This window comes from Exophiala bonariae (genome assembly GCF_035927105.1).
Source record: "Exophiala bonariae strain CCFEE 5792 chromosome Unknown scaffold_10, whole genome shotgun sequence".
Lineage (NCBI taxonomy): Eukaryota > Fungi > Ascomycota > Eurotiomycetes > Chaetothyriales > Herpotrichiellaceae > Exophiala > Exophiala bonariae.
The window spans coordinates 60,635-73,141 of NW_027042485.1; the positions used below are offsets into that span (position 1 = coordinate 60,635).

The 12,507-nt window shown below is 50.5% G+C and overlaps 6 protein-coding genes across 6 annotated transcripts; 4 read left to right on the forward strand and 2 right to left on the reverse strand.

Moving 5' to 3' along the window:
- Positions 1-214: 214 nt before the first annotated feature.
- LTR84_001303 (uncharacterized protein) lies at positions 215-1,862 on the reverse strand (the record flags this gene model as incomplete). Its single annotated transcript, XM_064844928.1, has 2 exons — positions 215-608; positions 658-1,862. 2 exons carry the CDS (start codon positions 1,860-1,862, stop codon positions 215-217), a joined length of 1,599 nt encoding a protein of 532 aa, XP_064707186.1.
- Positions 1,863-4,010: 2,148 nt separating this feature from the next.
- Positions 4,011-5,016, forward strand: LTR84_001304 (uncharacterized protein; the record flags this gene model as incomplete). Its single annotated transcript, XM_064844929.1, has 2 exons — positions 4,011-4,035; positions 4,091-5,016. 2 exons carry the CDS (start codon positions 4,011-4,013, stop codon positions 5,014-5,016), a joined length of 951 nt encoding a protein of 316 aa, XP_064707187.1.
- Positions 5,017-5,466: 450 nt separating this feature from the next.
- On the reverse strand, positions 5,467-7,140 carry LTR84_001305 (uncharacterized protein; the record flags this gene model as incomplete). The annotated part of the gene is made up of 1 exon (XM_064844930.1): positions 5,467-7,140. One exon carries the CDS (start codon positions 7,138-7,140, stop codon positions 5,467-5,469), a length of 1,674 nt encoding a protein of 557 aa, XP_064707188.1.
- A 463-nt stretch (positions 7,141-7,603) lies between these two features.
- LTR84_001306 (uncharacterized protein) lies at positions 7,604-8,717 on the forward strand (the record flags this gene model as incomplete). Its single annotated transcript, XM_064844931.1, has 4 exons — positions 7,604-7,813; positions 7,863-8,002; positions 8,056-8,400; positions 8,456-8,717. The coding sequence occupies 4 exons, from the start codon at positions 7,604-7,606 to the stop codon at positions 8,715-8,717; spliced, it is 957 nt and encodes a 318-aa protein (XP_064707189.1).
- A 369-nt stretch (positions 8,718-9,086) lies between these two features.
- LTR84_001307 (uncharacterized protein) lies at positions 9,087-10,102 on the forward strand (the record flags this gene model as incomplete). The annotated part of the gene is made up of 2 exons (XM_064844932.1): positions 9,087-9,366; positions 9,414-10,102. 2 exons carry the CDS (start codon positions 9,087-9,089, stop codon positions 10,100-10,102), a joined length of 969 nt encoding a protein of 322 aa, XP_064707190.1.
- A 540-nt stretch (positions 10,103-10,642) lies between these two features.
- LTR84_001308 (uncharacterized protein) lies at positions 10,643-12,379 on the forward strand (the record flags this gene model as incomplete). The annotated part of the gene is made up of 3 exons (XM_064844933.1): positions 10,643-11,230; positions 11,284-11,590; positions 11,640-12,379. The coding sequence occupies 3 exons, from the start codon at positions 10,643-10,645 to the stop codon at positions 12,377-12,379; spliced, it is 1,635 nt and encodes a 544-aa protein (XP_064707191.1).
- Between the last annotated feature and the right edge of the window lie 128 nt (positions 12,380-12,507).

Below are 12,507 nucleotides of genomic sequence, written 5' to 3' on the forward strand. Positions count from 1 at the left end.
GAGGGGCAATTTCGATACTGGCTAGATTAGCAGAGCAGAAACACCGAATGCCGCAGATGGGGTAAATAATGTGGCAATTGTTCAATGAGAGCGAGACATTTGACATTTGACTATAGACGTACCAGCCCTGGACCATTGGCTGTGGATATATCAACTTCACAGTAGGTAAGTGCGTGCACTTGCCATGATACACCCCGTCTTTGCTGGTTGCAGCTTAGATGCCACCACGAGCGACTTCTTGCTCGAACTCTCGCCGCATACATTGTACGTGAGCCTCGCTTCGGGGCGTGATTGCCGCATCGAAATGCTTGGGGACGCTTAAAAAGCCTCGTACCATTTCCGTCTCGGGCTCGATGGGTTTATTGTTCGCTCCCATCTTCTTAGCTAAATTGAATCCCCACAATGTTCGCGCAATGTTGATGTACAAGGACCGCTCGGCAACATGTACACCAGGACAGACTCGACGCCCTGCGCCGTAAGTAAAGTGGTCACGTAAGTAGGGATCGTTGGTGTTGATGTAATCCGCCGCGGGTAGTGGTTTGCCCAGGTACCTCGCCGGATCGAATGTGTCAGGAGCGTGGTGTAATTTTGGGTCAAAGTGAATGGCCCTGTAAAATTTATCAGCACATAATCCGATACTGGCAGATCAATACATACCACCAATTAAGCATAACGACCGACCCTTTGGGGATGAAGTATCCTTCGTACCAATCGTCCTCGCTAGTATAATGAGGCATACCAAATTTATTGACAGGCCTCCAGCGGAGCGTTTCCTTCACCAAGGCCCTCACATAAGGCAGATTCTGTTCATCATCCCATGAAGGCATTCTGTCCTCTCCCACGACTCGATCGATTTCTTCCTGGGCTGTCTTAGCCGCTTCAGGGAATAGGATCATAGCGAGAATAAAATTATTGAGGGTCGTTGCAGTTGTCTCTGAACCAGCCTCCACGAGGCCTCCACATGTGTAGGCCGCTAGCAATTCGTCAATACCATGCTTCTTAAGGTCTTGTTCGTAGAAGCCTTTGACGAAACACTCCTTTGCAGTTCCATTGTCAACCTTCTCCTTCAGCTCTCTCCACAGCCCTAGATATACCTTGCTGTCGTACTGAAAAACTTTCTTCGCGTGACTACGCCAATTTCCTAAGAGCCACTGAGGTAGACTGGCTAGGGAAGGAAAGCTGTCGACGACATGAGCGCCAGGGGCCGTCATTTCCGTTAGATTGTCCAGCACGGAAAATATCTTCTTGACGAGTGGGTGTTCCCAGGATGGGAGGCGGTAGCCGTAGGTAACATACATAATAACCGACGAGCTGTAGCGCCTATTGTGCTCATAGAAATTTTCTGGGTCTTGGATGAGATCGATCATAAGCTGTTTCGACTCATAATCTTGGATAGGCTGATACTTGATAGCAGATTGCATGTTGAGCAGCGAGTGGCTCGTCTTGCGCAATTGGCGCCACTCCGGGCCATATTGCATAAACAACTGACGCTTGCCGCCACTAGCCACGTCTTGTGCGAAGGGTGCTGGACTTCGAGAAGAATATATACTTGATTTCTTGTCAAGTAGATCTCTCACAGCTCTAGGCGAAGAGAGCCAGATGTAATCTGTTCCCCCAATTTTGGTATAGAAGATATCTCCATATTGTCGAAACCAATTCTGAGCCTTTTGTCGCACAAGCTCAGAATCGCTGAGGTCGAACAAATTGCCCACAAAAGGTAGACCTCTCGGTCCAGGAGGCAGATGTCGCCGGCGTTTGTCTGTCAGCGTCGAAGGAATGGTGTAGAAGTATAGAACTAAGAGCTGTACAATCGGTAAGCATATGGCAACGAGAACCAAGTGCACCCAGCGCAGGTTGCCCATGGTGGCGAGTTCCGGATGGTTCAACATGATTATTGTACGTTAGTAAGTTGATCGAGTGCAAGTGGAAGAATCCGTGTGAACATGTAACGAGTCAATTTTTTGGTTCATATTTACCACCAGCCTCCCATTGCGGGCCTATGTGGAGAAGTAGTAGTTCGATCAAGTCGAAGTGTGGTATGTCCGTTCAAACCTCTCGTCCGGCGGACCCACGCCACCCCTCGTAGGATTACCGGATTGAAGAAGCCCGGGTTGGAGATTGGTATCAAAGAGGACGCATGGTGCCTTTTACGGTGCGCTTCCTGCTTGCTGCTCGTCATCCAACCCTTATAGATAAAGATATGGTCCAAGCAAGATGACGACTTATACCCTCGAAAAGTCCGAACTACAGCGGCTGCAAGACAAAGTTGTCTTAATCACAGGATGCGCGACCGGAATCGGCCTGGAGACTGCAAAAATCGCACACGGTATGCCAATCCATACCCTGCCTGATAGCGACCTGTTGACAGATTTTTGTTCAAGCGCATGGAGCAAGGATGGTGTTAGGGGACTGCACTCAGGACTTGGCCGAGGAGTTGGCCAAATCCCTGAGTGCTGCTAGGTCGAACAGCGTGGTCTTTCGTAAGACAGACACGTCAAGCTTTGATGACATTCTGGAGCTTTTTCAACTTGGTTGGACAACTTTCGGGGTCATTCATGCTGTGTTGTCCAACGCGGGGATTAACTCAGGCGAGGGTCTTTTTGAGGATCACATCGATCCTGAATCTAAAAAGCTGCTTCCACCCGACCTAAAATCGATCGAAGTCAATTTGATGGCGCACATATACGCTGTAAAATGTGCTGAGCATTACTTTCGGAAATGGCCCGACACGAAATGCCAGATCGTTCTAACAGGATCCGCCGCCAGTTATCTCGATACGCCGCCACTCTACTTGTACGGTACCGCAAAGTCTGGTGTACTAGGTCTTATGCGCGGAACACGAACGCAACTGAGCAAGCAGAACATCTGCATAAACATGGTGGCACCCTGGCTGACTGGTAGGACATCTCCCTGGGGGTATAGACACATTTTCGCTGACTGTAACTAGTCACACCTCTATTGCTGCCTTCGTTCAGGGATATCTGGGGAGATTTGCCCGCAAACCAGGCCTCGGATGTTGCTCTTGCGCTGCTCCTACCTGTGGTGAGGCCGGAATTGAACGGTAAAGCATTCTTTGTTGCAGGGGGCCAATTTGTTGATTTTGAGGAAACGTTGCAAACAACGCAGGCAACGTGGATGGGCCAGCAATTGAGTAATGACATCAACGAAGGGCAACGACGATTGATACCATAGAAGAATGCCAATGTATAGTTACAAGTCATTTCGGTCGTGAGGAGCTCTTCAACACGTGATCTTATCAGTCGACGCGAAATGCCTATTAAGAGCCGGTATAATAATTGGCAGCGAAGTGTAGTAGGACGGGTAGACATAGTGAGGGCAACTAGCCGGATAGGCATGACAGACATTCAAGCTCTCGTTGAAAGTTAGATCATGTACTGTAGTTCAGCCTGTGGGCTCCGGAGCCTCACCAAACTTTTATTTGTACTGCCTAGGCTGCAAGCACCAGGTGGTGATCAGCCTCACATTGAAATGGCGCATGAGCTCGTGACCCTGGTCACCAGAGCAAGAAATAAGATGCTCCAAAGAGCAGCGGTACCATCCATCATGGAATACATGGTTGGAAAATGGGGTAAATGGTACCAACATTATGATGGATCTCGAACATCAACATAGCCAAAGGACTTCTTTAGCGGATTCTCCCCACTTACCCGATTAAGCCATTGATGAACTCCAATCTGGACGGCTTCAGAGGCCTCAGACTGTCGAATACATCGTTCTTGAGTAGTAGGTTCGTTTTCTCCACCCAGCATTCCCCACCAGTCCTGGCAGGGGTCGCATCAGGTGAAAGGCAAAACCGATCACTTCGAGCTGAAAAGATGGGAGGGTGACCTGAACCGGATAGAAGGCTGATCCACCGGTCACTCACCCCGGGTTGAGCTTCGTACCGCTGAGAGAACAGTCGCGGTCCCATAATTGACTGACTTCTGGTGCAATACACATACAATTTCTGCCTCAAAACATTTCTAGTTGGTGAGCAGGGAAATTGAATCATGAACGACACAGTGGGGTTTATCGGTAGGCTCTAGCTGACACCGCTGTTCGCCATGTAAGTCATTGACATCAGTTGTAGGCCTCGGGGCCATGGGATATGAGATGGCCGTGAATGTGCGGAAGAAGATGGCTCGCACGTCCTTGCTGTTGATCAACGATGTCAACCGCGAAGCTTGCGATCGGTTCATTCAGGAGCTGAACAGTTTCGGTCCGATCAAGTTCTTGTCTTCAGCGCGGGAAGTCGCAGAGGAAGCGGGATCCATTTTGTCCATCGTTCCGGCTGCAGACCATGTCAAGAAAGTCTATATCGATCCGGTGACCGGCGTGATCGCCGCGCGCAAGAACGCGGCGAGGCTGATGCTAGAATGCAGTACCATCGATGTCGAGGCTACAAAGGATGTTGGGCAACAGCTAAAGAAAGCTGGCGCTGGCAATTATATCGATACCCCGGTCTCTGGAGGGGTACCTGGTGCAACTGCTGGCACCCTAGCCTTCCTGATCGGGACTGCAAAAAACGATACGGATGTTGAGCAAGAGACTCGCATGGAAAACTTGTTGAGAATGATGGGCTCTCCCAAGAAATTCTTTTATTGTGGCCAATTAGGCGCTGGGCTTGCGGCCAAGATCTGCAACAACTACTTGTCGGGAGTCATTCTCCTCGCGTCGGCAGAGGCGATGAATATTGGTATTCGCCAGGGTATTGACCGTAAGTTGCTGTACCAAGTCGTCCACAACAGCACGGGGCAGTCATGGATGTTTGACAATGTCAATCCAGCACCGGGCACCGTTGACCATGCGCCAAGTAGCCGGGACTACCAAGGGGGATTCAAGGCACAAATGATGGTGAAAGACATGACGCTTGGAGTGGACGCAGGGGCGGCCACTGGCGTGAGAACATCGACAGGTTCCGCAGCGCTAGCGTTGTACAAAGAAGCAGTGACAGATGCCAGATGTATTGACCGTGACGTGAGTGTCGTATATAGATTCTTAGACGGGCCTGAGTGAGGCATAGTCGAATAACTATTACATAGTATATTGAGAGTGACCTTCTTGTTGAATGTCCAGATTGGAGGGCTATCTGCCAGTTTTAATCCCAGAACAAGCTCAGTCGAGGATCGAATATTATTTCATGGTGCGACTGGAGTGTCAGGTGTGGTTTTCCATAACTTGGAATACCGAACCGTGATCCCTAGCACACTGCAGCAAGCCACTGTTGAGCACAGCATACCTAGACGATCCAAGGTGATTTTGCAAGCAATGTTACTGGCTATGGTACTCAGCAATATTCAATGACCATCAAGCTCTGGTAGCAGATATCCGAAAAGATCTCCCCATTGGTGCGCAGTTCTTGGCCATTCAAAACATTGTTTCCGGCAAGACTGGTACTAATAACAGGTTACCCCACAAAATTGCCATCCAGCCAAACCTCTACCCGAGTGCTACATGTCCAGTAGATTAAATCTCCGCGTGTGTCCTGATATGCATCTTCTCCATAAGATTGTTACGTGCCCACAAGGCTCTGTATTTCTTGCCAAAGAAGAAAACGAGCAGGGTGGTGGCCATAAGGCCAAACACAACTCCACCAAAGACGTAGAAGACTGTAGTGGGTCCCGCCGTGGCTGTCCAGTTATTGACAAAATAGCTAAAGCCGTAGAACAAGAAGTTCTTATAGATGATACCGGCGACAAAGATTTCGCTGCTCATGTCGCGATATGCATCGAGGGCATAAGGACACACTGAGATGGTCGCGGCCGTGATACCGAAGATAACGAAACCGTGCATAGTCGCGGTCACATAGATGCTCGCACCATCCTGTGCGAGTTTGCCGAAAGCCATGAGACCAATGCCAGCCACGAGAGCGGGTACCATGAGTAGTAATCTATACTCGGGCTCATATACGCCATTGTTCTTTCGTGAGCACCACTTGATCAACGGGTCATTGATCCATCCGAAGACGAGGGAAGCGATCACCCCACCCAGAAAAGGCCCAAGGAACAGATTACCAACTCCAGCTGCGGAGAGCGAATAAGGTGGAAACGCGAAGATCTGTGCAAGAACATACGACATGGCAACATATGTCGCGGTGATGGTACCGCTTTGGACAACAGCCCACAGGACGACCAAGTTTGAACAGCAAGCGAAGGGAGCGATGAAGAGCTGTACAACATTTTCGGACGAGTAAGTGCCTGTGACGAGGGCGAGTTCTTGGACAATTGTCTTCTTCTTGGGAATTACGCGCGCTTCCATGTGCGTAGCCTCTGACCGTTCATTTTTGGCCCCTACAGGGCCAGTTGAGGTAACCATGTGCTGTTTTTCAATTTCTGCGAGATCTTCTAAGTTTTCTCCAATAGACTCGTCTATCTCGTAGCGGTGGTCTCGGTTGAATTGTGTCTCCGGACAGAAAAGGAAGAGGAGCAGAGTCTGAACACCTCCAATGACCACACAGAGATAGAACAAATATCTCCAGCCAAGGTTGCTCGTGATAGGTCCGGTGAGAACGCTGGAAAAGTTGGAAACGGACGCCAGCACGAACTGTGATATGGTAATGTAGAGACCACGTTCATGCACGAAAAACAGATCCCCGACCAAGGCGATAGTCAGACTCTCATAGGCTGCAGTGGAGAATCCTTGAATCACACGAGCACCCATCAGGGTGCTGTAGCTTGTGGCGACTGATCCAACGATTGACCCAATGAGCCCAAACAAAGCAGAGAAAACGAAAACGGGGCGCTTTCCCCATTTCCGGGAAAGGGCAGAGACCAGCGCACCAGTAGATCCTGCGACCAAGAGTTGATATCCGGCAAGCAGGCTGACATCAGTGAAGGTCACACCGAGTTCTTGCGAGATCTGGTAAGCACCAGCCACAAGGAGGGGTCCGAAGGTCGATGCGTAAAGGCAGGCGCCGAGTGAGACAATCAAGACGATGCGGAGCTTTTTCCAGTACGACCAATTCAAGGGATCGTTCGGATCCTCTGAGGGCTGTGGCACGAGGACAATGTGGGAGTTTTTCCCGGTGCCGTGCTTGAGGCCTTGCGTGACATGGTGGTTTTCGGCGCCGAGTTCGTTTAGATGAACAGTCGCAGGGACATGAGGCAGACTTTTCGTTTCCAAAACTCCCAGAAAGCCCATGGTGATGGTTCTAGCAGTGCTAGAATTTAAATTTTACACGGCGTGTCCAGAGTGGGCAACACAATTATCGAGTGACAAGTTTGACATCTCAGGGGGTCCATCGGATGGTTTTATATAGAACCCCTTGGTAGGCTCGGAAAGGGGCCCCCAACAATCCCACCATTACCCGAGACGAATCGTACTGAACTTGTAGCATACCGCCAGTCTTACCCCGCTCACAGGTGCCCCAAAAGGTAAGGGGAGCTGCCACTCCAGGGAAAGGAAGTGGGGGATATAGAAGGCGGGAAGACGTATGACTAGCCTCCTGAATGCGAAACCCACTAGTTGACAGCTACTCATGTAGGATGACCCAAGGTATGTGTAGCTTTGATTGTCCCAATTGCCCCGGTAGTCGAGTTTAGGACATTTCTTGTCCCAGAAACACTACGAGCTTGAGCCATCTCGAGATCTTCACTTCTAGACTATGGCGACTTCACAATCTCTCCCTCCGCCTCTTCCGGCAGGCGGGTCTCATGTTAACGTTCATCTGCTTGATGGTGGTAGTTTCGTGGCCGATACGATACGGCTACATTCTCAGGTTGATAATGAACGAGTCCGGCTATACAACTGGGCTTTTCTGATACGTCATCCCGTATCTGGGCGAGATATACTCTGGGATCTCGGAATGTCCGGCGTATGCCTTCTCAAAATACAGGCTTCGACAATAGCTGACAACGCATCAGGAAAAGAAAGATTACAGCACGATAGTGGCAGAAGTGTTTTGGCCTGATCTTGAAATGGTCGGCCCACGAAAGACCTTACGGCAACAGATCAAAGGATGTCTTTCTCTGGATCCAGACGATATTGAGACAGTTATTTTCAGGTGAGATACGCAGAAGGGATCATCAGCTCTAGACTTATGCCAAAGTCTTCCAGCCATGCGCACTTCGACCATTGTCGACCCATAGCGGGTGAATTCCCCAATGCGAAGGCTCTTTTTGGTCCTGGTACCTGGGATTATTGCGCCCCGGGCCACTTCGCGGAGCCAAGCAGTCAGTGGGATGGACGATTCTTCGATCCCAAGAGAGCGACCGAACAATCTAGGGAGCTAGCTGGACCGTGGGTGCCCTTCGGGCCATTTGATGAAGCAATGGATTTCTATGGAGACGGCAGCTTCTGGATCATCAAAGCACCCGGGCATATGCCTGGTAATTTGTGCGCGGCTGCCAGACTTCGAGACGGGCAGTGGATTGTGCTCGGCAGTGACTGTTGTCACACACGGTGAGTGCTCCTCTGGCTGCATGAGTCCGCCGCAGCGCTGACCGACTTACGCAAGCGAGATTTATGATGGTACGTACGATTTCGGTGTTTTCATTCTTCGCGACGGAGCGGAAGCGTCACTTCACACAGACATTTCCGCAGCAAGGGAGACAATACGAAGAATAAAGGTCATGGAAAGGGAGTATGGAGCGCACGTTGCTTTCGCGCACGATGCCACCTGGATGATCAAAGGCGACGATGCAACTTTGATGTCATTGTTGAGTGATACGATTAAGGAGGCAGCGAGGGATCGGTTGCCCCTTGGTAGAGTCGCATGAGTCGCCCCGGTGTTGACATGTGCCACCCTTAATTATGCCCTTGTTCGACAGGATCTCGCTGTGCTCGCATGAACTCGTTTCTATTGCGGTCTCTAATGCTGATAGACAAATTGTGACTTCACTGTGGAGAACGAAACGAAACCCTAATCCGTTGCGGAACATGTGTGGGGGAATTCCTTCCCAAATTCAGTACTCCGTAATGAGCACTGCCGGAAGAGGAGGGCCACACGCCGACGTGAGGCGACCTTATTGGTTCCCACAGATGTAAACCCCAAGTTCTTAAGCCACAGCACACTGCCAGGGCTGGTAACAGAATATCATAATCGATTTTTATCAGCCAGATCTTTGGTTAATCCTCACGAGCGTCAAATGGCCGATACCTCCCAGAAAGAAACCCGCCAGATTGGCGTAATAGGGCCTGCTGGATTCGGTGGATCCTACCTGTGCATGGAACTTATTAATCGGGGCCACAAGGTCGTTGGCATTTCCAGACGCCCAGAGTCATTAGGCCAGCATCCCTTGTACACACCTCGTCCGGCAGATGTCAACGCACTTGACATTGACGAGCTCGCAGAGCAATTCAAGGGTCTGGATGTCCTCGTCAACGAATATGGCCCTCACTCAGCCGGCCACGAAGCACTGCAGTACAGTAGGTGATAGCCACGCACGATCTTTCAGAAAGCTCACCGAGAATAGTGCCGTTTCTTGAGGTCACACGGAAGGTCATCCTAGCGGCACGAAAGGCCAAGGTCGGCTACTTCGTGATGGTAGGGGGATGTGGCAGCTTATACATGCCGAATCGAGGGCATCAATGCGTGCTGGAGTCCAAAGACTGGTGGCTTGCCTACAGACGGGGTATTGCCGACAGTGAAGCGCACACGGTCTACATGGAAGAGCGACTCGGCCCCATGGGTTCCGGCTTGCGGGCTTATCGAAACGCCCGACGCTCAGAACGTGAAGGACGCGCGACGGATGCAAGTCGACTCGTTATCAAGGAGTACGAGGATTATGTGATGAGCAACGACAGGGCATTGGTGTTTGTCACTGCCTGCCGAACCTCATTTATGTTTTTCGATGGCAACACGCAATTCAAATGGACATTTGTCTCTCCGAGTGCGCTCTATCGCCCAGGAAAGAGGACTGGCCAGTACGGGATCAGGTTCAATCTATTGCCTTTGAAAGGAGACGAAGATGATCCCACGAACCTTGAAGGCCGCCTGCACGGAATTTCGGCCGCAGATTTGGGGGTTGCCATTGCGGACGAGATAGAAAACCCCACGAAGGAAGGGAAGCATTGGAGTGCCTATGGAGATCTGTCGGACGACCAGCCCACACCAAGCTATGTTCTTCTGTCGGATTTGTCAAGCTCTAGAACAATCAGATAGCGATAGTACCAGTCGAGAACTCCCTGTCTCTGAGTGGACAAGACTTGCTGGAATGCTTCAGAATATTTCGCACAGGAGATTCTTCTGTAAGGCTACAACTGTACTACACATCGCCTGCTCATGCAACGGAATTGGTGTTGATGAAGGTTGAGAGGCGATGGAGTTCACCACCATAATGAGGATTTTGGGTATGCCTATCAGGGAGCCTTCATAATTTGGCCTTTGGGGTGTAAAGTAGTATGTAACCATCGGATTGGGGTGAGCGTTTTTCACTGGAGAGTGCCCACGGCTTCCGAATGAGTTCGAACGGTTGATACTGTAGAATGCCGTGACGACTTTGCCAGTTGTGGGGTTGCTAAAGGCCGAAGGATCCTTAGGCCTAAGGAGCCCCCTCCCCTCCCCCAAAACCAGTGGGGATTGTCATAAATATAAGAATGCCCCTTTTAGGAGACGACCTCGTTTCTAGAGTTTACTGTCGATGAGGATTGCATCCTGTGTTGTAGCGAATTGATTACTGCGATCGTCCTTCGTCACATCACCATGGCTTTGCCTATGTTTCTCCTGGCGTCGTGTTTCGTGTTTGCATGCGTACTGTTCTACCACAGCTCCTCCACCTCAAAACTGCCGAAAGGACTGCGCGCAGTGCCTGGGCCTCGTGGACTGCCATTGCTTGGTAACACTCTGCAACTACAATCACCCCCTCAACCCCAGCTACAGGCTTGGGCCAAACAATACGGAGATCTGTTCAAGATTCAGATGGGCTGGTACAACTGGGTGTTTGTAAATAACCCTGCCGCCGTCAAAGAGATTTTTGACAAACATTCCGCCATCTCCTCTGGTCGGGTTCCGATGCCTGTCGGATCCGACCTGCTATCGGGTGGTAGACGATTTCTGTTTATGAGCTACACGCCGCAATGGAGGAAGCTTCGTGCACTCGTCCATAAGTTACTGACACCAAAGTCGTCGGAGACGTTCCGGCCAAGTCAAGAGTTCGAGGCGAAGCAGTTGATCTCAGATATATTCGACGATAATGAACGCGGGGACTATGAAAGCTTCTACATGCACGTTCGACGGTATACGACATCTGTCATAATGACATCAACATATGGTCGACGGGTGCCACAGTGGGTGAGTAGGGTCCTAAACATTGTCCACAGGGAGGCTTCTGACTGTAGGATTAGGACTGCGAAGACGTACAGGAGATCTATGGTGTCATGAAAGAGTTCTCTGAGAGGACTGCACCGGGAGCCTATCTCGCCGACACCTTGCCACCGATCGCAGAAATCATACCTGTACCTCTTCAGTGGTGGAGGAAGTCAGCATTCCAGTCATATCGGCGCCAAGAGCAGATTTGGGTCAAGTACTGGAGCACTTTGCAACAGGAGATAAAGGAGGGCAAAGCGCCTGAATGCTTCGTCAAGCAATGGGCTGAGACCGACTATGAAAAACAAGATATTGATGAAACTCAGGCAGCATTTGTAGCTGGAAGTAAGTGATGTGCACACCTTGAGTCGACCAGAACTGAGAGGCATCCTAGCTATGATCGAAGCTGGCTCCGAGACTACGAGCTCAACCTTGAACAGCGCGATCCGATACCTTGCTGTTTATCGTGACGCCCAAAAGAAAGCCCAGGACGAGTTGAAACGCGTTGTTGGCGACCAACGCAGTCCTACCTTCGATGACGAAGCAAATCTCCCTTATATTCGAGCATGTGTCAAAGAGATCCTTCGCATTCGCCCCGTGACCAACGTTGGAACTCCACATTTCACCACCAACGATATTGTATATAAAGATTACTATATCCCCAAGGGCACAGTCGTCTGTATTAATCAGTATGCTCTTCACTACGACCAACGCTATCCCGACCCCACGGCATTCGTCCCCGATCGGTATCTCAATCATTCTCTCAAAGCTGGTGCGTATACGGCGCATCCCGACCCCTTTGAGCGCGATCACTTCGGCTTTGGCGCAGGTCGTAGGGTTTGCCCCGGAATGCATTTGGCGGAAAACAGTCTTTACATCACTCTTGCGAAAATTATTTGGGCCTTTGATATTCGACCGTGCGAAACGGCAGAGGGAAAGGAAGAAGAGCTCGACATATCGCATAACGCTTACGAGCCTGGCATCAATACGTTGCCCAAGCCTTATCGAGTGCGCTTCATCGTCAGGAACGCGGAGGTCGAGTCCACTTTGAAAAGAGAATGGGAGCATGCAATGGCCGAGGGCTATCACCTGGGCAATGTCAAGCTGAATGATGGAGGAGTGGTTGTGACATGAGTGGAAGATGGAGGTTGAAGCATTCTATGGTTGAGATTGCTAGCTGGTCCTGATCCTTATCATCGACCATGGCGGTCAGACTTCGTATACACAATGACGCGAAGACAGTGCATTCGTGCTCTGACCAA